The sequence below is a fragment of the Oncorhynchus keta genome, chromosome 4 (assembly GCF_023373465.1).
Source record: "Oncorhynchus keta strain PuntledgeMale-10-30-2019 chromosome 4, Oket_V2, whole genome shotgun sequence".
In the NCBI taxonomy this organism is placed as follows: Eukaryota; Metazoa; Chordata; class Actinopteri; order Salmoniformes; family Salmonidae; genus Oncorhynchus; species Oncorhynchus keta.
Window position 1 is genome coordinate 13,469,953 of NC_068424.1, and position 24,492 is coordinate 13,494,444.

Sequence of the window (24,492 nt, forward strand, 5' to 3'; positions counted from 1 at the left end):
CAACTCTTTTTGGCTTTGCACCACTATTGTTTCCCACCCAAAGTTCTTTCTTGGAGGTAGGCTTTTTCCCGCCTCTACAAATCATTTAACACTCTACAAATCACTGACCCGTTTATATTGGTGGCGCAACTGTGACAGTTTGGTTAAAAAATAATAGGGGCCCCTACCAGGCTGCATTCACAAGTACATTCATTATATTGATTCTGACACTTATTACCCAGGCATGCATCTGGATTACAATGTGTGTCTATTTCTTTTGAATATTGGCTTTTCTTATGCTATACAGGTGTGGTTACAGGTTCCTTTAAAGCTTTTAACGATTCGGTTTTATTACAATATTATTTCACAATATGCTACTGAAAAATCACCATAAAGTTAGTTTTTTTTGTCATATAGACATCATATACACAGAGTACACAGTGCAACAAAATGCTTACTTGCAGGTTAACCTCTCAACAATGTAAAAACAAGTAGCTAAATAAGTGAATAAAAAGAGTAATACAAAAGAAGGTTAAATATAATGCAGTAAAGTTCAGCCTCAGTCCACAGGGGGGCACGGTGTCAATGCCAGGAGATAATGTTTTTCTGACTGAAGCACATTATCTCATCTCTTCGGTCTCAGCTAGCTAGCCAGCCAGTAGCTACCGAAGTGGCTATTCAGCCAAGCTAGCTACAGAAACGAAACCCATCACCTACTCGGGGATAATAAATAATTATTCCTAACATCCTTAGCTTGCCCATTCACTAAATATACTGTTAAATAACTTTGACTTACACCCAATAGTTTAAGGATGCTGAGCGCTAATCTAATTAGCATTAGCTAGGTTAACCCTTATGCTGAGGGAGACTAGCTAGTTAGCTACTACCAACCCTTATGCTGAGGGAGACTAGCAAGTTAGCTACTACCAACCCTTATGCTGAGGGAGACTAGCTAGTTAGCTACTATCAACCCTTATGGTGAGGGAGACTAGATAGTTAGCTACTACCAACCCTTATGCTGAGGGAGACTAGCTAGTTAGCTACTACCAACCTTTATGGTGAGCGAGACTAGCTAGTTAGCTACCATCAACCCTTATGGTGAGGGAGACTAGCTAGTTAGCTACCATCAACCCTTATGGCGAGGGAGGCTAGCTAGTTAGCTACCATAAACCCTTATGGTGAGGGATGGAGGAAGGGTCAAGGGACGTTGAGCAGTCCACTGCGTTGTGAAATCTGGACCAATCACAGCAGGCACCGCATCAGTCCAGGGGCTTTTTGCAGTGCCTGCTACGGCCTAGTGCAGTATGTTGGATTGTTTATTTTTGTCAGTAAAATTTGTCAGTAAAAATACAAATGTTAAACTGCATAGAGCAAGTGATGTGTGGTTGTAGAAACTCATATCAGACTGAAATGTAAAATAATGTTATTTTTGGGACTGGACCAAAACCATCCGGGGCTGAAGCCCTGGAAGCCCAGGCCTAATGACGCCACTGATCAGAACTAAACGAGGTAAACCCAGTACTACCCTTTCCTAATGTTAAACCCCCTTTTCAACCTATATTGTTTGGCACAAGTGAGAAAGAATGTGCCAGGAACTGTCATTGTTAGTATGATTCATACTGCAGAAAAGAAAAAGCACAACTTATGAGCAGTCATTCTGAAGTAAAACATTTTTTTTTTTACAGGAAAAACACCCCTTTTCTGTTTCTTGGAAACGCAAATGAGAAAATGTGTGAGGTTTTGATGGTGTAATCAAAACCGTAGAAGTTCGTTCCTCTTGTCATGGAATCCCCTACACTACCTCAGAGCTGACTGACTCAGCCATTCAATCAAAACAGTTACAACAATTATACAACATCCTTCCTTGATTCAACCAAGTAGTTTTCATATTTCCACACCTGCAGAACAAGCCAAGTTGAAGTAGGGATACTGTGAGCAGCCCATTAGCCTAGATACTCCACCAAACTAACTATTGATTCACAGACCTATCCAGGGCAGGCTACCATACATGTGTTTAATATGGTCCCATCCCACTGAGCACAGGCTGGTTGAATCAACGTTGTTGCCATGTAATTTCAATTTGAACGTGGAATAGACATCTGTTCCCAGTGGGATCCTCGTGATGTCAGTCCCAGGGCCAGCCCGTTTTAAATGTCCTCTGGATCTGTGCATCTCCTAGAGGGAGTCTCTCCTCTCTCTGTGTGTCTGACCCGAATCCGCCCCTGGCCCCGGCCCCAGCAGCCTCTCAGTCGGTCTGTAATGTATCAGTACATAGCTAATCAGATCCAATAGGAGTGGATGGCAAGGCTGTTCAGTGTTCAGTAGGTCTGTTTTCTCCTGATCTAGTCACAGGTCTGTTGTCTCCTGATCTAGTCACAGGTCTGTTGTCTCCTGATCTAGTCACAGGTCTGTTGTCTCCTGATCTAATCACAGGTCTGTTGTCTCCTGATCTAGTCACAGGTCTGTTGTCTCCTGATCTAGTCACAGGCCTGTTGTCTCCTGATCTAGTCACAGGTCTGTTGTCTCCTGATCTAGTCACAGGTCTGTTGTCTCCTGATCTAGTCACAGGTCTGTTGTCTCCTGATCTAGTCACAGGTCTGTTGTCTCCTGATCTAATCACAGGTCTGTTGTCTCCTGATCTAGTCACAGGTCTGTTGTCTCCTGATCTAGTCACAGGTCTGTTGTCTCCTGATCTAGTCACAGGTCTGTTGTCTCCTGATCTAGTCACAGGTCTGTTGTCTCCTGATCTAGTCACAGGCCTGTTGTCTCCTGATCTAGTCACAGGTCTGTTGTCTCCTGATCTAGTCACAGGTCTGTTGTCTCCTGATCTAATCACAGGTCTGTTGTCTCCTGATCTAGTCACAGGTCTGTTGTCTCCTGATCTAGTCACAGGTCTGTTGTCTCCTGATCTAGTCACAGGTCTGTTGTCTCCTGATCTAGTCACAGGTCTGTTGTCTCCTGATCTAGTCACAGGTCTGTTGTCTCCTGATCTAGTCACAGGCCTGTTGTCTCCTGATCTAGTCACAGGCCTGTTGTCTCCTGATCTAGTCACAGGCCTGTTGTCTCCTGATCTAGTCACAGGCCTGTTGTCTCCTGATCTAGTCACAGGCCTGTTGTCTCCTGATCTAGTCACAGGTTTGTTGTCTCCTGATCTAGTCACAGGCCTGTTGTCTCCTGATCTAGTCACAGGTCTGTTGTCTCCTAATCTAGTCACAGGTCTGTTGTCTCCTGATCTAGTCACAGGTCTGTTGTCTCCTGATCTAGTCACAGGTCTGTTGTCTCCTGATCTAATCACAGGTCTGTTGTCTCCTGATCTAGTCACAGGCCTGTTGTCTCCTGATCTAGTCACAGGTCTGTTGTCTCCTGATCTAGTCACAGGTCTGTTGTCTCCTGATCTAGTCACAGGCCTGTTGTCTCCTGATCTAGTCACAGGCCTGTTGTCTCCTGATCTAGTCACAGGTCTGACACAAGGGAAAGGGGGATACCTAGTCAGTTGTACAACTGAATGCATTCAACTGAAATGCGTGTTACATATTTAACCCAAGCCCTCTGAATCAGAGAGCAGGTGTTGGGTGTTAACTGCCTTGCTCAGGGGCTGAACAACAGATTTTGACCTTGTCGGCTCTGGGATTCAATCTAGCAACCTTTCGGTTATTGGCCCAGGCTACCTGCCGCCCCACATCCAATGATTTTTAGTCACGGCCCTGGCTGGAGTTAGTTTGTGTGTTTGTGTGAGACAGTGAGGAGGATGTAACTTCCTGCCATGTAATTTCAGCCCCTAAAGTACTATCCCTCTGGGATTATGCACCACCGGCCAATAACATTCATCTCCTCGACAGTGAGCCGCTCCTGGAATCCCCAGACAGCCAATCAGAGTAGGACCCTGGGGGGAAGGCCACAGGTGTGAGATAGCCACAGAGGAAGATGTGTCACTGCAAAGATGAGCCTGAGTCAATGTTATCTCAATGCTGTTACTTCCCCCATGGAGGTCTTATATGACATTTATACTGTATCTAGAGGAACTGACTGACAATTAACCAGTCATATAGCATTCTGGTAATCTAAGTCAGTATTCCTCAACACAACAGCATCCAACCTGGGATTTAAACACGTCTATACATGTTCTCTCTCTCCCTACAGACCTCTCCAATTATTTCCTTTACCACGGGGCCTACACAACACCTTAAAGGCATAGAGCTGCCCAAGGTTCAGATGTCTGGAAAAACCTGGTTTATTTCTGAGGTAAACTTGAACCAGTCTGAAATACCCTGTGTGGGTTTTTACAGATCTCTATGAGTGGTTTCCCCTTTTACCATAAAGTACCAATCTGCTGAGTATTAATAGGTTGATTAGCAGCTCTTGAACCAACAGGTCAATCAGGTAATTGGCCTGAGCAGAGGACACCAGGTTGACACTAAAGGAGAGAGAGAGAGAGAGAGGGGGGGGGGGAGAGAGAGAGAGGGGGAGAGAGAGAGAGAGAGAGAGAGAGAGAGAGAGAGAGAGAGAGAGGGGGAGGAGAGAGAGAGAGAGAGAGAGAGAGAGAGAGAGAGAGAGAGAGAAAGAGAGGGACCAAAGATTAGACAAAAGTTCTCAGTTGGTACAAAATATATAGAGTTCTGCACACACTACAATTACTACAATAAAAAATAAGCTCAACTAGACACCTTAATGATGCAGTGAATGAACTGAGAGAGAATGCACGCAGGGCATTCTACGCCATTAAAAAAACGATTTGGCTAAAACCAATTGAATGTGTCATTGAACCAATTGCACTTTATTTCAGCGAGGTGTGGGGTTCACTTGCAAAACAAGGTTTCACCAAATGGACAAACACCCATTGAAACCCTGCATGCAGAGTTCTGTAAGATTCTCCTACATGTCCAGAGGAAAACTACAAACAATGAATTCAGGGCAAAATTAGTCCAATATCCATTAATAATAAAAACTCAAAAAAGAGCAATTAAGTTTTGGAAACATCAAAAATACAATGACCCCCTATCATATCATTACCAAGCCCTGCAATGCCAAGAGCTGAGCAAAGAAAAGAGTCCCCTCATCCAGCTGGTCCTGGGGCTGAGTTCACAAACCTGTTCTACTAACACACTGAAGCCTCAGGACCAGAACATCCAATCAATCAGAATAAATCTAATTACAACACAGTCAAAACAATACTATATTGCTTATTGGGAAACACAAGCACAAAGCAAAATGCAGTGCTATTTGGCCCTAAATCGACAGTACACACTGGCTAACTATTTGACCATGGTTACTGATCAAAACCTAGAAAAACCTTGACAAAGTACAGGCTCAGTGAGCACAGCCTTGCCATTGAGGAGGGTAGACGCAGGAAAACCTGGCTCCCTGTAGAGGAAAGGCTGTGCAACTACTGCACAACAGCAGAACCTGAGACGGAGCTGCATTTCCTGACAAAATGTCAAAAATATAAAACAATTAGAGTGTCATTTCCCAAAATGTGAAACCCCTATTCAAGGTTTCAAAGACCTCTCGATGAGAGTAGGCTACCCGTCCTGTTGGGGGAGGACGCAGAGAGCTGTGGGTTGGCAGCGCACTACATTGCTGCCTGCCATAAGATGAGGGACATTGTCTGACAGACCAACCAACCTACACATGTCCTCTATGCTTATTGTTATTGTTCAATTTATGGTTATTCTGACCCTTGTTACTGTTGTCCCATTGACAACAGTTCTTATTCTTATTATTTTAATATTATAAATATCCAAAGTAAGCTTTGGCAATATGTACATTGTTACATCGTGCCAATAAAGTAAATTTAATTGAGAGAGAGAGAGGTAGGCAGAGAGAGAGAGAGAGAGGTAGGTAGAGAGAGAGAGCAAGAGAGAGGGGTGGGCAGAGAGAGAGAGACATGGAGTGACAGAGGTGGAAAGAGAGTGCATGGTAAATGGCATTAATTAAATAGTATTTATTTAGCCTTCCGAGTAGCAATTAACAAATTCTAACCACAGAGCAACACCCTTCATTAACACAAGTTGTTTGTATGTGACTGTGAGTGTGTGTGTCTGACTGTGTGTGTGTGTGTCTGACTGTGAGTGTGTGTCTGACTGTGAGTGTGTGTGTGTCTGACTGTGTGTGTGTCTGACTGTGTGTGTGTGTGTGTGTGTGTGTGTCTGACTGTAAATGTGTGTGTTTGTTCTGACTGTGTGTAACCACAGAGCAACACCCTTCATTAACACAAGTTGTTTGTATGTGAAGTTGTGTCTGACTGTGAGTGCGTGTCTGACTGTGAGTGTGTGTGTCTGACTGTGAGTGTGTGTGTGTCTGACTGTGTGTGTGTGTGTGTCTGACTGTGTGTGTGTGTGTGTACGTACCATTTATTAAAAGACAGCCTAGAAATACTATAAAACAACTTTATTCAGTCCCAGGTGGATTGAAAATGCCCAGAACCAAAGTACAAGTAAATAAATAGTCCGTAAGAGTGGACATGGAAACAGATACACATATACTGTCATATCACAGTACAGTATTATAGACAGGCAATAGGCAGACACGTATTTGAATGAGGCTTCCTGTCCTGGGTCCTAGTCACTGCAGTCTGTTGGTCCACAATACAGAAAGCATTATAATTCAGGACAGGGAACATGGGATTTTACTTTTGGGGGTATAACTCATCCCTTCTAATGCTGTTGGACTGGGGGATGATGACAAAAAAGCAGGAATGACTGGTTTCAGGAAAAAAATCACATTTCAGGAAAAATCACATCCCTGAAGTTCGCTGTCTGCACCATCCCTCCTTGGCATTCCCTAGAGGATGAGAGAGAGAGAGAGAGAGAGGGGAGAGGACTTTAAAACATGAAAATAGTTGCAATAGAGGAGAGAGGGACCTTGCTGTATTGTTAGCTGGGACCTACCCTGACAGCATGTTGCCAGGGGACAAAAGCTGTTCTCCCTCATCTTTCCCTCTCTTCCGGTCCAGCTCTGTCCTCTGTTCTCTCTCTTTCTTTGTCTTCCTCCCTCCTCCCTCCTCACTATTCTGTGACAGCGTCACTTCCCCAGAGATGTTGTTTCCCAGAGCCAGGCTGCTGATGTGCAACAAATTCTTCACTGGGACCACAGCCTCTACACACAGACTGGCACTACAGTCTATGGAGCCTTGGGCACAAGCGTCAGTCCTAAGCTACCTAAAGATAATGAAGAGACTAGCACAGCCTAGAAGGGAGAAGTGGGTTACTAGTCCATCTGAAAAGAGGGATTTTGATGTGTCCTGACTTGTGTCCTGGCTAGGTCGCTCCACACTCACACAGTATGGCCCCCTCATGTTTTAGAGCTCTACCTATCCAGAATTAGCTGAATACACAGTACTGCTGGTTCGGACCTATAATACACAGTTCTGCTGGTTCGGACCTATAATACACAGTACTGCTGGTTAGGACCTATAATACTGTGAATACACAGTACTGCTGGTTAGGACCTATAATACTGTGAATACACAGTACTGCTGGTTAGAACCTATAATACTGTGAATACACAGTACTGCTGGTTAGGACCTATAATACTGTGAATACACAGTACTGCTGGTTAGAACCTATAATACTGTGAATACACAGTACTGCTGGTTAGGACCTATAATACTGTGAATACACAGTACTGCTGGTTAGAACCTATAATACTGTGAATACACAGTACTGCTGGTTAGGACCTATAATACTGTGAATACACAGTACTGCTGGTTAGAACCTATAATACTGTGAATACACAGTACTGCTGGTTAGGACCTATAATACACAGTACTGCTGGTTAGGACCTATAATACTGTGAATACACAGTACTGCTGGTTAGGACCTATAATACTGTGAATACACAGTACTGCTGGTTAGAACCTATAATACTGTGAATACACAGTACTGCTGTTTAGAACCTATAATAAATAAAATAAAATACAATTTTATTTGTCACATACACATGGTTAGCAGATGTTAATGCGAGTGTAGCGAAATGCTTGTGCTTCTAGTTCCGACAATGCAGTAATAACCAACAAGTAATCTAATTAACAATTCCAAAACTACTGTCTTATACACAGTGTAATGAGTACAGTATATACGTATACATATGAGATGAATAATGTAGGGTATGTAAACATTATATTAGGTAGCATTGTTTAAAGTGGCTAGTGATATATTTTACATCCTTTCCCATCAATTCCCATTATTAAAGTGGCTGGAGTTGAGTCAGTGTGTTGGCAGCAGCTACTCAATGTTAGTGGTGGCTGTTTAACAGTCTGATGGCCTTGAGATAGAAGCTGTTTTTCAGTCTCTCGGTCCCAGCTTTGATGCACCTGTACTGACCTCGCCTTCTGGATGGTAGCGGGGTGAACAGGCAGTGGCTCAGGTGGTTGTTGTCCTTGATGATCTTTATGGCCTTCCTGTAACATCGGGTGGTGTAGGTGTCCTGGAGGGCAGGTAGTTTGCCCCCGGTGATGCGTTGTGCAGACCTCACTACCCTCTGGAGAGCCTTACGGTTGTGGGCGGAGCAGTTGCCGTACCAGGCGGTGATACAGCCCGCCAGGATGCTCTCGATTGTGCATCTGTAGAAATTTGTGAGTGCTTTTGGTGACAAGCCGAATTTCTTCAGCCTCCTGAGGTTGAAGAGGCGCTGCTGCGCCTTCTTCACGATGCTGTCTGTGTGAGTGGACCAATTCAGTTTGTCTGTGATGTGTATGCCGAGGACCTTAAAACTTACTACCCTCTCCACTACTGTTCCATCGATGTGGATAGGGGGGTGTTCCCTCTGCTGTTTCCTGAAGTCCACAATCATCTCCTTAGTTTTGTTGACGTTGAGTGTGAGGTTATTTTCCTGACACCACACTCCGAGGGCCCTCACCTCCTCCCTGTAGGCCGTCTCGTCGTTGTTGGTAATCAAGCCTACCACTGTCGTGTCGTCCGCAAACTTGATGATTGAGTTGGAGGCGTGCGTGGCCACGCAGTTGTTTATTTGCAAATTATGGTGGAAAATAAGTATTTGGTCAATAACAAAAGTTTATCTCAATACTTTGTTATATACCCTTTGTTGGCAATGACAGAGGTCAAACGTTTTCTGTAAGTCTTCGCAAGGTTTTCACACACTATTGCTGGTATTTTGGCCCATTCTTCCATGCAGATCTCCTCTAGAGCAGTGATGTTTTGGGGCTGTTGCTGGGCAACACAGACTTTCAACTCCCTCCAAAGATTTTCTATGGGGTGAGATCTGGAGACTGGCTAGGCCACTCCAGGACCTTGAAATGCTTCTTACAAAGCCACTCCTTCGTTGCCCGGGCTGTGTGTTTGGGATCATTGTCATGCTGAAAGACCCAGCCATGTTTCATCTTCAATGCCCTTGCAAAATCTCACAATACATGGCCCCATTCATTCTTTCCTTTACACGGATCAGTCGTCCTGGTCCCTTTGCAGAAAAACAGCCCCAAAGCATGATGTTTCCACCCCCATGCTTCACAGTAGGTATGGTGTTCTTTGGATGCAACTCAGCATTCTTTGTCCTCCAAACACGACGAGTTGACTTTTTACCAAAAAGTTATATTTTGGTTTCATCTGACCATATGATATTCTCCCAATCTTCTTCTGGATCATCCAAATGCTCTCTAGCAAACTTCAGACGGGCCTGGACATGTACTGGCTTAAGCAGGGGGACACGTCTGGCACTGCAGGATTTGAGTCCCTGGCGGCGTAGTGTGTTACTGATGGTAGGGTTTGTTACTTTGGTCCCAGCTGTCTGCAGGTCATTCACTAGGTCCCCCCGTGTGGTTCTGGGATTTTTGCTCACCGTTCTTGTGATCATTTTGACCCCAAGGGGTGAGATCGAGGGAGATTATCAGTGGTCTTGTATGTCTTCCATTTCCTAATAATTGCTCCCATAGTTGATTTCTTCAAACCAAGCTGCTTACCTATTGCAGATTCAGTCTTCCCAGCCTGGTGCAGGTCTACAATTTTGTTTCTGGTGTCCTTTGACAGCTCTTTGGTCTTGGCAATAGTGGAGTTTGGAGTGTGACTGTTTGAGGTTGTGGACAAGTGTCTTTTATACTGATAACAAGTTCAAACAGGTGTCATTAATACAGGTAACGAGTGGAGGACAGAGGAGCATCTTAAAGAAGAAGTTACAGAAATCTTGCTTGTAGGTGACCAAATAGGTGACCTAATACTTATTTTCCACCATAATTTGCAAATAAATTCATAAAAAATCAATGTGATTTTCTGGATTCTTCTCTCTCATTTTGTCTGTCATAGTTGAAGTGAACCTATGATGACAATTACAGGCCTCTCTCATCTTTTTAAGTGGGATAACTTACACAATTGTTGGCTGACTAAATACTTTTTTGTCCCACTGTATGTATGTATGTATGTATGTATGTATGTATGTATGTATGTATATATGTATGTATGTATGTATGTATGTATGTATGTATGTATGTATGTATGTATGTATGTGTATGTATGTATGTGTGTGTGTGTATGTATATGTGTGTGTGTATGTATGTATGTATGTATGTATGTATGTGTGTGTGTGTGTATGTGTGTATGTGTGTATGTGTGTGTGTATGTGTATGTGTATGTGTGTGTGTATGTGTATGTGTATGTGTATGTGTGTGTGTATGTGTATGTGTATGTGTGTGTGTGTACTCTGTCAGAGTTGCAGTGGGTGTGTTAGGGATTTAGTGATTTCCTCTCAGTGAGTTGGCTGCTGTTCAGGTTTGGCATCATGCTGCAGTCTGTCTCAGCAGCCAGCCAGCCATTACCTCACTATGAGGTGAGAGTGCTCCCCATCAGTGAGTGTACCTTTGGCATCATGACGTGGTACGTCTTTGCTCCTAGCAGAACTCGGCGAGGGGAAGTGAACTTCTGTGCTCGCATTCTGCCTAAAGACATTTGCCGTATCAACAACACACCCAGAAATCTGCCATTCATTTTCACGTTTGTGCTGAGGAGATCTTAGTCACACAATTTACCATCTAACTAAGATGTTTGGTGCAGTATTTCTCAATGAAAAGCAGTCGTCTCTCGTTTAATGACAACAAAGACTTCATTGAAGAATCACTACTGTTGACCAATCACTAACGAAGGGGCGTAGACTTCGGGTACTGAACTTCGGCTTGCCTCAAGAAAGAAAATGGTGTGCTCGTCGAACATCCGCAAAAAAAACTGCCCAACGCAGTCCAACTCCAAAACAAACTAAATGTGACAAAATGTTGTCATAATCTTAACCAATAAGGGTGACATTTACCAAGCTCTTTTCTGCACCTTCACTCATCATTGTCAAGAGCCAATCAGATCAAATTAGTACTTTACCTAAAAGAGCCAGCAACCAATTAAATCACAGAATTACCAAACCAATCACTGCAAGGACCAAATCAGATGACAGAGTTCATTAAGTGCTGTCAGGAGAAATTCAGATCATAGGCTTATTAAGCAGTGCTGCCAATAGCCAATCGGATGACAGGGTGTTGTGAGGTAAGGGAGTTTATTACATTAGCATCAGGGACATGCTAGCCAGGGAACTAGATTAGCCCAATGAAACCCTGGCACAGATTCAAGAAACACTTTGTCTGGCATGAACACCCCACTGTAAAATCTACATTGATCATCTTTCAAGCATGAAGCAGCCTAACTACAGTGCCAGACAGGCAGATAAAAAGCGTCATCCTCAAACACGGACACATTCTCCAGAGTCATCCCTTGCTCAAAGACTTCGCGTCCAACCCTCCCCTGATATGCTCTAGGAGGGTTGTAATATCAGAGACGGGGTCGTGCACAGTGTGCTCCCGGGTCCCTTAATGGTTTCTACCACTGCAGTCATTGTTCCAACTCATGTGACACAAAAGTATTCTATCACCCACGTTCGGTTAAAGAATACAAGATGAAATACGTCCTAAATTGTAGTACAACACGTTATTTAAATGCCCAAGTGGGCTTGTTTAAATTGGTCAGACGAAACACGCGCTCAAATTAAGAATAGCTGAGCACAAAACGGCTATCTGCACAAAAAAAACTATGGACTAGGGGAATGCGCTGCCTTACGCAAACGCTAATCATGGCTCAGCCTCTAGTTTCTCTGTCCTCCAGAGGAGGGAATATAGTGAGGAAATTGTTAAGAGGCACTTTGGATCGACTGCTTAGATTGCGCCGAGACAAAGGGTCTGACTGAACAGCTCCTTTCTGATCTTTCTGTCTTTTGTTTTTCAAGTGGAATGTATGTCTACGGCTCTTGACTGATGATCATACTCGTTTGAATAACCTGTGGCATTGCTGCTACTACTACTGACATCTATGATTGATATGAATAGAACACTCCCCGGCTGATGAAGGTGAGTCATGCCTAAACGTAAGCCTATTGGTTGTTTCTCTGGTCAATAAATATCAGATTTACCCAGCAACAGAGTGCTTTTTCCTTTATTCTCCTGGAAAGTCACCAGTTGAATTATCCTGAGTTAAGGAATGATAGTTACTAGTTGAAGTATCCTGGGGTAAGGAATGATAGTTACTAGTTGAAGTATCCTGGGGTAAGGAATGATAGTTACTAGTTGAAGTATCCTGGGGTAAGGAATGATAGTTACTAGTTGAAGTATCCTGGGGTAAGGAATGATAGTTACTAGTTGAAGCATCCTGGGGTAAGGAATGATAGTTACTAGTTGAAGTATCCTGGGGTAAGGAATGATAGTTACTAGTTGAAGTATCCTGGAGTAAGGAATGATAGTTACTAGTTGAAGTATCCTGGGGTAAGGAATGATAGTTACTAGTTGAAGTATCCTGGGGTAAGGAATGATAGTTACTAGTTGAAGTATCCTGGGGTAAGGAATGATAGTTACTAGTTGAAGTATCCTGGGGTAAGGAATGATAGTTACTAGTTGAAGTATCCTGGGGTAAGGAATGATAGTTACTAGTTGAAGTATCCTGGGGTAAGGAATTATAGTTACTAGTTGAAGTATCCTGGGGTAAGGAATGATAGTTACTAGTTGAAGTATCCTGGGGTAAGGAATGATAGTTACTAGTTGAAGTATCCTGGGGTAAGGAATGATAGTTACTAGTTGAAGTATCCTGGGGTAAGGAATGATAGTTACTAGTTGAAGTATCCTGGGGTAAGGAATGATAGTTACTAGTTGAAGTATCCTGGGGTAAGGAATGATAGTTTCTAGTTGAAGTATCCTGGGGTAAGGAATGATAGTTACTAGTTGAAGTATCCTGGAGTAAGGAATGATAGTTACTAGTTGAAGTATCCTGGGGTAAGGAATGATAGTTACTAGTTGAAGTATCCTGGGGTAAGGAATGATAGTTACTAGTTGAAGTATCCTGGGGTAAGGAATGATAGTTACTAGTTGAAGTATCCTGGGGTAAGGAATGATAGTTACTAGTTGAAGTATCCTGGGGTAAGGAATGATAGTTACTAGTTGAAGTATCCTGGGGTAAGGAATGATAGTTACTAGTTGAAGTATCCTGGGGTAAGGAATGATAGTTACTAGTTGAAGTATCCCGAGGTAAGGAATGATAGTTACTAGTTGAAGTATCCTGGGGTAAGGAATGATAGTTACTAGTTGAAGTATCCCGAGGTAAGGAATGATAGTTACTAGTTGAAGTATCCTGGGGTAAGGAATGATAGTTACTAGTTGAAGTATCCTGGGGTAAGGAATGATAGTTACTAGTTGAAGTATCCTGGAGTAAGGAATGATAGGTACTAGTTGAAGTATCCTGGGGTAAGGAATGTTTTTTCGAGCAACTGATGTCCCCTTTTTATTTAAGTTGGGCTGAAGGGCTTTTGAGTAAACCTTTTACACATTGTTCTAACTACAGTTCCCTCAGTAATAATTGGGACAGTGAATCCTTTTTTCTTCTTTTGGCTCTATACTTCAACACTTTGGAAATCAAGCATGACCAAGGGCTTAAAGTACAGATTGTCCACTTCAATTTGAGGGTATTTTCATCCATATCGGATGAACCGTTTAGAAATTACAGCACTATTAGAACACAGACACCCCCCATTTTACAGGAGCAAAAGTATTGGGACAACTTTAAGTAGTAAAAAGTATTTGGTCCTACATTTGTTGGATGTATTTTCTGTTTGTTTTGGATTATGTTATGCCTAATACAAATTGAACGGTAAATCCTGTATTGTGTCATTTTGGGGTCACTTTTATAAAAGCACAAATACCATACCCCCAAAACGTCACCATTACAATAACAGGGTAGGTTAGCATTTATATGTACTTTAATAAACATCAAGTGAATTTGTCCCAATACTTTTGGTCCCCTAAAACAGGGGGACTATGTACAAAAAAGTGCTGTAATTTCTAAACAGTTCACCTGATACGAATACCCTCAAATTAAAGTTGACAGTCTGCACTTAATCCTCAAAGTCATTGTTTGATTTCAAATCCAAATGGTTGGAAGTATAGAGCCAACTGAAGAATGCTTCAGTGTCCCAGTAATTACAGCACTGTAGGTCATCCACTACATGAGTAATGAGAGAGTTCCATACGTTGTCAAACTGTAGTAATACTTCCTCTTCATACATGATGACTGTATGGGAAACAGAGTCAAATTAGTCTGCTTTGATTATTGTGTTCCACCACTATACTGATGTGTTCTCTGGCTTTCACTACCACAGACGGGCAATAGACTGTGTCTTACAGCATGTGTTACTGGGTACTAGTCTACTAGTGTCAGCTAGGCCCCAGAGCATCTGTCCACAGCTGTCTCATTCACTAGCCTTATAACTGTTGTACTGCTGAGAGGACCACTACTGTGAACACTATCTCCATTTCACAAGAACTAGCAGACAGACAGAGACAGACAGACTCCCTCCCTCCCTCACTTACTGGCTAAATGAATATGCCAAGTTGAAAAAGAATGCAACAGGCACTTCATTGACAAGGCATGAGCATGACAAATGAACTATCGACTAACCTGTCAGGACAGGAGCAGGAGTGGTTCTCATTGGTTCTAGTGACACTGACCTACATTCACACGCAGTACAGTAGACCTTCCATGTTATATCACAGCAACTCTCTGTCTGATATAACAATAAGATATGAACCAAACTCAACTGCCTGGGAAATAATTCAAGCAACTGGGTATCACTACTGTACAGATCTGAGCTTTAACAGGAAATACATAAACTGATCGTGATTCCATGGGGATTTAGAGAAGACTATTTATTTGTAGAATAAGTAGTAAAGCCAAATCCTTCCTGCTACTCTCTGTTTCTTCCTGCTCTTTCCTGTCCTTTTCGTCTCTCCCTCAATCTCTCCTATTATCTAAATTTTTTGCGGCTGTAGAAGTTGGCCAGCTGAATCATCCCATTCTGCTTGGTGCTGTAAACCACAAGAAACACACAAAGTAAAGCAGAGAGAGGTAGAGAGAAGTAGAAAGAGAGAGAAGGAGAGAGATAATGTGTAAGAGAGGTAATGGTAGAGAGAAAAGTAGAGGTCGAGAGAAAATTAGAATATAGAGAGAGGTAGAAAGAGATAATGTGTAAGAGGTAAAGGTAGAGAGGGAGAGGTAGAGAGAGAGAGGTAGAGGAAGAGAGAGGTAGAGTGAGGAAGAGAGAAGGGTAGAGCAAGGTAGAGCGAGGTAGAGAGAAAGGTAGAGCGAGGTAAAGAGAAAGGTAGAGCGAGGTAGAGAGAAAGGTAGAGTGAGGTAGAGGTAGACAAAAAGGTAGAGAGAGGTAGATGAAGAGAGAAAGGTAGAACGAGGTAGATGAAGAGAGAAAGGTAGAGCGAGGTAGAGGTAGAGTGAGGTAGAGAGTAAGGTAGAGCGAGGTAGGGGAAGAGAGAAAGGTAGAGCGAGGTAGATGAAGAGAGAAAGGTAGAGCGAGGTAGATGAAGAGAGAAAGGTAGAGCGAGGTAGATGAAGAGTGAGGTAGAGAGTAAGGTAGAGCGAGGTAGGGGAAGAGAGAAAGGTAGAGCGAGGTAGAGAGAAAGGTAGAGTGAGGTAGAGGTAGAGAGAGGTAGATGAAGAGAGAAAGGTAGAACGAGGTAGATGAAGAGAGAAAGGTAGAGCGAGGTAGAGGTAGAGTGAGGTAGAGAGTAAGGTAGAGCGAGGTAGGGGAAGAGAGAAAGGTAGAGCGAGGTAGATGAAGAGAGAAAGGTAGAGCGAGGTAGATGAAGAGAGAAAGGTAGAGCGAGGTAGATGAAGAGAGAAAGGTAGAGCGAGGTAGATGAAGATTGAGGTAGAGAGTAAGGTAGAGCGAGGTAGGGGAAGAGAGAAAGGTAGAGCGAGGTAGATGAAGAGAGAAAGGTAGAGTGAGGTAGAGGTAGACAAAAAGGTAGAGAGGTAGAGCGAGGTAGAGGAAGAGAGAAAGGTAGAGCGAGGTAGAGGTAGAGTGAGGTAGAGAGTAAGGTAGAGCGAGGTAGGGGAAGAGAGAAAGGTAGAGTGAGGTAGAGGAGAGAGAAAGGTAGAGCGAGGTAGAGCGAGGTAGAGGAAGAGAGAAAGGTAGAGCAAGGTAGAGCGAGGTAGATGAAGAGAGAAAGGTAGAGCGAGGTAGATGAGAGAGAAAGGTAGAGTGAGGTAGAGGTAGACAAAAAGGTAGAGAGAGGTAGAGCGAGGTAGAGGAAGAGAGAAAGGTAGAGCGAGGTAGAGGTAGAGTGAGGTAGAGAGTAAGGTAGGCGAGGTAGGGAAAGAGAGAAAGGTAGAGTGAGGTAGAGGAGAGAGAAAGGTAGAGCAAGGTAGAGCGAGGTAGAGGAAGAGAGAAAGGTAGAGCAAGGTAGAGCGAGGTAGAGGAAGAGAGAAAGGTAGAGCAAGAGAGAAAGGTAGAGCAAGGTAGAGAGAGGTAGAGCGAGGCAGAGAAAGGTAGAGTAAGGTAGAGCGAGGTAGGGAAGAGAGAAAGGTAGAGTGAGGTAGAGTGAGGTAGAGGAAGAGAGAAAGGTAGAGCAAGGTAGAGCGAGGTAGAGGAAGAGAGAAAGGTAGAGTGAGGTAGAGGAGAGAGAAAGGTAGAGCGAGGTAGAGGAAGAGAGAAAGGTAGAGCGAGGTAGAGGAAGAGAGAAAGGTAGAGCAAGGTAGAGCGAGGTAGAGGAAGAGAGAAAGGTAGAGCAAGAGAGAAAGGTAGAGCAAGGTAGAGGAAGAGACAAAGGTAGAGCAAGGTAGAGAGAGGTAGAGCGAGGCAGAGAAAGGTAGAGAGAGGCAGAGAAAGGTAGAGAGAAAGGTAGAGTGAGGTAGAGGAAGAGAGAAAGGTGGAGTGAGGTAGAGAGAAAGGTAGAGCGAGGTAGAGAGAAAGGTAGAGCGAGGTAGAGGTAGAGTGAGGTAGAGGAAGAGAGAAAGGTAGAGCGAGGTAGAGGAAGAGAGAAAGGTAGAGCGAGGTAGAGAGAAAGGTAGAGCGAGGTAGAGAGAAAGGTAGAGCGAGGTAGAGGAAGAGAGAAAGGTAGAGCAAGGTAGAGTAAGAGAGAAAGGTAGAGTGAGGTAGAGAGAAAGGTAGAGTGAGGTAGAGAGAAAGGTAGAGCAAGGTAGAGAGAAAGGTAGAGTGAGGTAGAGTAAGAGAGAAAGGTAGAGTGAGGTAGAGAGAAAGGCAGAGCGAGGTAGAGGAAGAGAGAAAGGTAGAGTGAGGTAGATGTAGAGAGAAAGGTAGAGCGAGGTAGAGAACGAGAGAAAGGTAGAGTGAGGTAGATGTAGAGAGAAAGGTAGAGAGAGGTAGAAGAAGAGAGAAATGTAGAGCGAGGTAGAAGAAGAGAGAAATGTAGAGTGAGGTAGAGAGAAAGGTAGAGTGAGGTAGAGGTAGACAAAAAGGTAGAGCGAGGTAGATGAAGAGAGAAAGGTAGAGCGAGGTAGAGGTAGAGTGAGGTAGAGAGTAAGGTAGAGCGAGGTAGGGGAAGAGAGAAAGGTAGAGCGAGGTAGAGGAAGAGAGAAAGGTAGAGCAAGGTAGAGCGAGGTAGAGGAAGAGAGAAAGGTAGAGCAAGAGAGAAAGGTAGAGCAAGGTAGAGAGAGGTAGAGCGAGGCAGAGAAAGGTAGAGTAAGGTAGAGCGAGGTAGGGGAAGAGAGAAAGGTAGAGTGAGGTAGAGGAAGAGAGAAAGGTAGAGCAAGGTAGAGCGAGGTAGAGGAAGAGAGAAAGGTAGAGCAAGGTAGAGGAAGAGAGAAAGGTAGAGCAAGGTAGAGCGAGGTAGAGTGAGGCAGAGAAAGGTAGAGAGAAAGGTAAGGTGAGGTAGAGGAAGAGAGAAAGGTGGAGTGAGGTAGAGAGAAAGGTAGAGCGAGGTAGAGAGAAAGGTAGAGCAAGAGACAAAGGTAGAGCAAGGTAGAGGAAGAGACAAAGGTAGAGCAAGGTAGAGAGAGGCAGAGAAAGGTAGAGCAAGGTAGAGAGAAAGGTAAGGTGAGGTAGAGGAAGAGAGAAAGGTAGACGTAGTGAGGTAGAGTAAGAGAGAAAGGTAGAGTGAGGTAGAGGAAGAGAGAAAGGTAGAGTGAGGTCGAGGAAGAGAGAAAGGTAGAGTGAGGTAGAGGAAGAGAGAAAGGTAGAGTGAGGTAGAGGAAGAGAGAAAGGTAGAGTGAGGTAGAGGAAGAGAGAAAGGTAGAGTGAGGTAGAGGAAGAGAGAAAGGTAGAGTGAGGTAGAGGAAGAGAGAAAGGTAGAGTGAGGTAGAGGAAGAGAGAAAGGTAGAGTGAGGTAGAGAAAGGTAGAGTGAGGTAGAGAAAGGTAGAGTGAGGTAGAGAAAGGTAGAGCGAGGTAGAGAGAAAGGCAGAGCGAGGTAGAGGAAGAGAGAAAGGCAGAGCGAGGTAGAGGAAGAGAGAAAGGTAGAGTGAGGTAGATGTAGAGAGAAAGGTAGAGTGAGGTAGAGGAAGAGAGAAAGGTAGAGTGAGGTCAAGGAAGAGAGAAAGGTAGAGTGAGGTCGAGGAAGAGAGAAAGGTAGAGTGAGGTCGAGAGAAAGGCAGAGCGAGGTAGAGGAAGAGAGAAAGGTAGAGTGAGGTAGATGTAGAGAGAAAGGTAGAGCGAGGTAGAAGAAGAGAGAAATGTAGAGCGAGGTAGAGAGAAAGGTAGAGTGAGGTAGATGTAGAGAGAAAGGTAGAGTGAGGTAGAAGAAGAGAGAAATGTAGAGCGAGGTAGAGGAAGAGAGAAAGGTAGAGCGAGGTAGAGGAAGAGAGAAAGGTAGAGCGAGGTAGAGGAAGAGAGAAAGGTAGAGCTAGGTAGAGGAAGAGAGAAAGGTAGAGCGAGGTAGAGGAAGAAAGAAAGGTAGAGTGAGGTAGATGTAGAGAGAAAGGTAGAGCGAGGTAGAAGAAGAGAGAAATGTAGAGTGAGGTAGAGGAAGAGAGAAAGGTAGAGGTATAGAGGTAGATCTGCAGTTTCTCTCTTGTTACGTCAGTCACAGACAGTCACTCAATTAGCCCATGTCAGGTAACATGCCCAGGGGCCCTGACCTCCAGGGGGCCACCATTGATTTACAGTGCCTTGCGAAAGTATTCGGCCCCCTTGAACTTTGCGACCTTTTGCCACATTTCAGGCTTCAAACATAAAGATATAAAACGGTATTTTTTGTGAAGAATCAACAACAAGTGGGACACAATCATGAAGTGGAACGACATTTATTGGATATTTCAAACTTTTTTAACCAATCAAAAACTGAAAAATTGGGCGTGCAAAATTATTCAGCCCCCTGAAGTTAATACTTTGTAGCGCCACCTTTTGCTGCGATTACAGCTGTAAGTCGCTTGGGGTATGTCTCTATCAGTTTTGCACATTGACAGACTGACATTTTTTCCCGTTCCTCCTTGCAAAACAGCTCGAGCTCAGTGAGGTTGGATGGAGAGCATTTGTGAACAGCGGTTTTCAGTTCTTTCCAAAGATTCTCAATTGGATTCAGGTCTGGACTTTGACTTGGCCATTCTAACACCTGGATATGTTTATTTTTGAACCATTCCATTGTAGATTTTGCTTTATGTTTTGGATCATTGTCTTGTTGGAAGACAAATCTCCGTCCCAGTCTCAGGTCTTTTGCAGACTCCATCAGGTTATGGTCCTGTATTTGGCTCCATCCATCTTCCCATCAATTTTAACCATCTTCCCTGTCCCTGCTGAAGAAAAGCAGGCCCAAACCATGATGCTGCCACCACCATGTTTGACAGTGTGGATGGTGTGTTCAGTGTGATGAGCTGTGTTGCTTTTACGCCAAACATAACGTTTTGCATTGTTGCCAAAACGTTCAATTTTGGTTTCATCTGACCAGAGCACCTTCTTCCACATGTTTGGTGTGTCTCCCAGGTGGCTTGTGGCAAACTTTAAACTACACTTTTTATGGATATCTTTAAGAAATGGCTTTCTTCTTGCCACTCTTCCATAAAGGCCAGATTTGTGCAATATACGACTGATTGTTGTCCTATGGACAGAGTCTCCCACCTCAGCTGTAGATCTCTGCAGTTCATCCACAGTGATCATGGGCCTCTTGGCTGCATCTCTGATCAGTCTTCTCCTTGTATGAGCTGAAAGTTTAGAGGGACGGCCAGGTCTTGGTAGATTTGCAGTGGTCTGATACTCCTTCCATTTCAATATTATCGCTTGCACAGTGCTCCTTGGGATGTTTAAAGCTTGGGAAATCTTTTTGTATCCAAATCCGCCTTTAAACTTCTTCACAACAGTATCTCGGACCTGCCTGGTGTGTTCCTTGTTCTTCATGATGCTCTCTGAGCTTTTAACGGACCTCTGAGACTATCACAGTGCAGGTGCATTTATACGGAGACTTGATTACACACAGGTGGATTGTATTTATCATCATTAGTCATTTAGGTCAACATTGGATCATTCAGAGATCCTCACTGAACTTCCGGAGAGAGTTTGCTGCACTGAAAGTAAAGGGGCTGAATAATTTTGCACGCCCAATTTTTCAGTTTTTCATTTGTTAAAAAAGTTTGAAATATCCAATAAATGTCGTTCCACTTCATGATTGTGTCCCACTTGTTGTTGATTCTTCACAAAAAAATACAGTTTTATATCTTTATGTTTGAAGCCTGAAATGTGGCAAAAGGTCGTAAAGTTCAAGGGGGCCGAATACTTTCGCAAGGCACTGTAGTTAGTGATTCTCACTCAGATATCATATTAACAAGGAATAAGTCATGGCAAAATGTGTAGAATTGCAGGAAATGAGTGTGTGCAGATAGAGAGAGTGTAGGGTAGTGTACCACTCACACAGACTCCTGCAGGCTGCTTAGGAAGCTGTCTATCTGGTCCTGGGGGATCTCTCCGTCCAGGTGGGCCAGGTAAGTGTACAGCCCTACGAATGTATCAAAGGGGATCCTCGCCGCTCCACCCTCCTCATTCTCCGTCAGGATTTCACACGCATACTTCAGGGCACTGATGATGGTCTGAACACACACACACACACACACACACACACACACACACACACACACCAGAAAAGCCTGGGCCATCAAGACAGTGCAATACTGCCATCATGTGGTATTTGCTAGCACGACACCACAGTTTCTCTCTGAAAACTGACAGACAGATATCGGAGCCAGGGACTCACCCCTCCCAGAGCGCTGCAGCCCAGGGCGAAGAACTGCATCCAGTGGATGTTGTCGTTGAAGTTCCCCAGGGCCAGCAGAGTGTCCAGCTGCTCTGAGGGCAGACACAGACCTTTCCACTTCTGCTGCAGCTCCTCCTTACTGATCGTCTCCTTAGGGGCCAGCTACATTCACAGGGACAGAGAGGAAGGAGAGGGAGAAAGAGGCAGGAGAGGTCATCTTTTCTTTTACAACAATAGAAGCCAGCAACATACAGGGAGAGAAAGAGAGGTACCTTAACATCCTACCATAGAGGGGGAGAGGCAGGGAAGGACTTTCAGCACACCTGAGATCAATGTCAGTCAGTGAGTACCTGTTTGTGTAGGACCTTCAGCAGGCCTGGAGTCAGTCAGACAGTCAGCGAGTATCTGTTTGTGTAGGACCTTCAGCAGGCCTGGAGTCAGTCAGTCAGTCAAGTCAGTGAGTCAGTCAGTCAGTCAGTCAGTGAGTACCAGATTGTGTAGGACCTTCAGCAGGCCTGGAGTCAGTCAATCAGTGAGTACCAGTTTGCCAGTTTGTGTAGGACCTTCAGCAGGCCTGGAGTCAGTCAGTCAGTGAGTACCTGTTTGTGTAGGACCTTCAGCAGGCCTGGAGTCAGTCAGTCAGTCAGTGAGTACCTGTTTGTGTAGGATCTTCAGCAGGCCTGGAGTCAGTCAGTCAGTCAGTCAGTGAGTACCTGTTTGTGTAGGACCTTCAGCAGGCCTGGAGTCAGTCAGTCAGTGAGTACCTGTTTGTGTAGGACCTTCAGCAGGCCTGGAGTCAATCCGGTATCAGTCTTCTGTGTGGCAACGGGCATCTCCAGCCTATCTTTGACTGGCAGAGTGTCTCCTTTGGACAGGGCAGAGAAGTACCTGATAGAACAACAAACATTTAAATGAAACAACAATTGTACTTTACCCTGGCCATTATCTATGCTCAGCAACTGGGTAGTTACAAGGCCACTGTCCTACCATCTGAACCATAAAAGCTGGGCTCTCTTCGTTGTACAGTCACATCCAGGGAGGCTAGGCTGTACTTACGCTGCAGACCACTGTAGTATGTCATGGGGTTGGGTTCTGATTGCAGCTTTGGTGAACTGTTTGAGAATGTCTGGTAGTTCAGGGGGGATGTTGATTTGCTGTTCACAGTACATAGTATCTGGAGGAGGCATTGCTGGGAAATATAGTGGACATGAAATGTTATTCATAGTTTTCAAGATGTGATAGTCAATCTAACATTAGTATAAACTATAGCCAATGAATGTGCCTATCATTACAGAAGACTATATTGTAACAGACGTTAGCTATCTGAACCACACGAATGAGATGACAGCCTTAACGTTGAGCAGACAGAAGATGGCTGACATCATCAAGTCGTATAATCAATTTACTTTCTACAAAAACTCTTACCTGAATACTAATCGAATATCTTTCTTGTTGATAAAAAAAACAACAACAAAAAACAAAACAAGTAAGAGAGTTAATTTGCTAAAATTATATAAAAAGTGGTTGGTTTAGAGATCGGCCAACTTCATGTTCAATCCATAGCAACTTAACGTTTGCAGTCAACGTCACATAGCAACAGCAACCCTCGGTGATTGGACCAGAAAGAAGTCAGGACTTCCCCGCAAAATATTTGTTCCGCCACCGGAAGGCGATGTGAACAAAGGCAAACAACACCGCGTCGTTGCAGACGCTTGATATGTGCTTGTTCGTAAATCTGGAGTGCGCTCAGAGCGTCCGTAAAGTCAGATTTGTTCGTTCGTAAAGTCAGAGTTTTGTCAGATTGTCCGTCCGTAAAGTCAGAGCGGAACTGGACGCTCTGGCCGAGTAGGGTTGATCGGAGCGTTCTGACCTCAACACCCAAATTAACGTTGCCTAGCTTTCAAGCAAATTCCAAACACCAATGAAATAACATCTCACTCTGACCATTTCACTCCCCCTGGCAGAGCTGGTTAGACTGTTTTCATGTTATCTAGAGCGACTGTGCTGCTGGCAACAATTTAATTATGCTTGTATTTTGTCGACGTTTACTGACACCGGCCATATTCATCAGTTATTCTGCGCTCTGCCACACAGACGAGAGTGCTCTGGAATCGGAGTAGATGGCCTGGGTGAATTTACGAACGCACCCTTAAGTCAAATCAAATTGTATTTGTCACATGCTTCGTAAACAGGTGTAGACCGTCAAACGCTTACTTATGGGTTCTTTTCCAAACAATGCAGAGTTCAAGATAAATATCATAAAAAATAGAAATAGTGACACGATGAACAAATACACGAATAACGAGTAAAAGTAACATGGCTGTATACAGGGGTCGGAGTTAAGTGACTACACAACAGGATAGATAAGACAATGGCAGCAGCAGTATATGTAGTGAGCGTGAAAGTGACTTACGCCAGTATGCATGTTTGTGCATTTTGTGTGTTGGTGTTTCGTTATGTGCGATTTGTGGGAAGAGTCCAAAAAGTCAATGGCCATATTTAGTAATCATGTTAAGCAGTCTTATACATACACTTAGCCGCAGGGAGGGGTCGTTCAAAAAAAATGGCCAGCCCTGAAGATGCCTATCAGGTCCACTAAAACAGAACTAGTGAAGGTCTAGTACAGTTGATCTAATAATACTTGTAGAATATTTAAAAAACTTGCTTGATACGTTTTCCAGTTTCTTGAAATACTTTGTGAAAACTAAAATGTTTTATGAATTCCTTTTCCATTTTATTAGACACTCTTATCCAAAGCAACTTACAGTACTGAGTGCAAACAGTTTCATACTGGTCCCCAGTGGGAATCCAACCTACAACCCTGTCAACTATAAGCCACATCATCACAAACCACAATTTTTTAATTTGTGGTGATGGAAAATCTACAGGTACAAACCTAGATGACCAGCGTACATTGAGTGGTCTGTAAGGATGGTAAATTAGATTAATACTGCACACAAAGTCATTGTTTTCCATGTTATTTGATCAAGAAAAATATTTTATTTCATGTGGATGTTTTGTGTCTTTGCCCATAACTTTGCACCTTATAATGTAAATGTTT

The 24,492-nt window shown here is 43.8% G+C and overlaps 2 protein-coding genes across 4 annotated transcripts; one reads left to right on the forward strand and one right to left on the reverse strand.

Annotated features, from left to right (window-relative positions):
• The first annotated feature begins 1,460 nt into the window (after positions 1-1,460).
• On the forward strand, positions 1,461-4,386 carry LOC127916475 (coagulation factor V-like). The gene is made up of 4 exons (XM_052498262.1): positions 1,461-1,488; positions 2,263-2,439; positions 2,602-3,168; positions 3,304-4,386. The coding sequence occupies exons 1-4, from the start codon at positions 1,461-1,463 to the stop codon at positions 3,516-3,518; spliced, it is 987 nt and encodes a 328-aa protein (XP_052354222.1). The 3' UTR covers positions 3,519-4,386.
• A 1,965-nt stretch (positions 4,387-6,351) lies between these two features.
• On the reverse strand, positions 6,352-23,960 carry LOC118369641 (ropporin-1-like protein). 3 transcript variants are annotated; one of them, XM_035754178.2, is made up of 6 exons: positions 23,845-23,952; positions 22,488-22,620; positions 22,196-22,319; positions 21,432-21,593; positions 21,092-21,267; positions 6,352-6,759 (listed from the first exon to the last, which is right to left on the reverse strand). In XM_035754178.2, the coding sequence occupies exons 1-6, from the start codon at positions 23,864-23,866 to the stop codon at positions 6,696-6,698; spliced, it is 681 nt and encodes a 226-aa protein (XP_035610071.1). In that variant the 5' UTR covers positions 23,867-23,952; the 3' UTR covers positions 6,352-6,695. The 3 variants fall into 3 exon arrangements, with proteins under 3 accessions (XP_035610071.1, XP_035610093.1, XP_035610082.1); XM_035754200.2 differs by lacking the exon at positions 23,845-23,952 and adding an exon at positions 22,857-23,512; XM_035754189.2 differs by lacking the exon at positions 6,352-6,759 and adding an exon at positions 15,130-15,307 and having other exon boundaries at positions 23,845-23,960.
• Positions 23,961-24,492: the final 532 nt, after the last annotated feature.

What these genes read in the sequence shown, in the direction of transcription:
- LOC127916475 (XM_052498262.1), top strand. Translation starts at nt 1,461, where the DNA reads ATGACGCCACTGATCAGAACTAAACGAG. An exon ending in ACTGATCAGAACTAAACGAG is followed by an intron (nt 1,489 to 2,262) that starts GTAAACCCAGTA and finishes ATAGCTAATCAG; the next exon opens with ATCCAATAGGAGTGGATGGC. An exon ending in GTCTCCTGATCTAGTCACAG is followed by an intron (nt 2,440 to 2,601) that starts GTCTGTTGTCTC and finishes ATCTAATCACAG; the next exon opens with GTCTGTTGTCTCCTGATCTA.
- LOC118369641 (XM_035754178.2), bottom strand. Translation starts at nt 23,866, where the DNA reads ATGCACAAACATGCATACTGGC. An exon ending in GCACAAACATGCATACTGGC is followed by an intron (nt 22,621 to 23,844) that starts GTAAGTCACTTT and finishes TATATTTCCCAG; the next exon opens with CAATGCCTCCTCCAGATACT. An exon ending in TGAAGGTCCTACACAAACAG is followed by an intron (nt 21,594 to 22,195) that starts GTACTCACTGAC and finishes CTGTGAATGTAG; the next exon opens with CTGGCCCCTAAGGAGACGAT.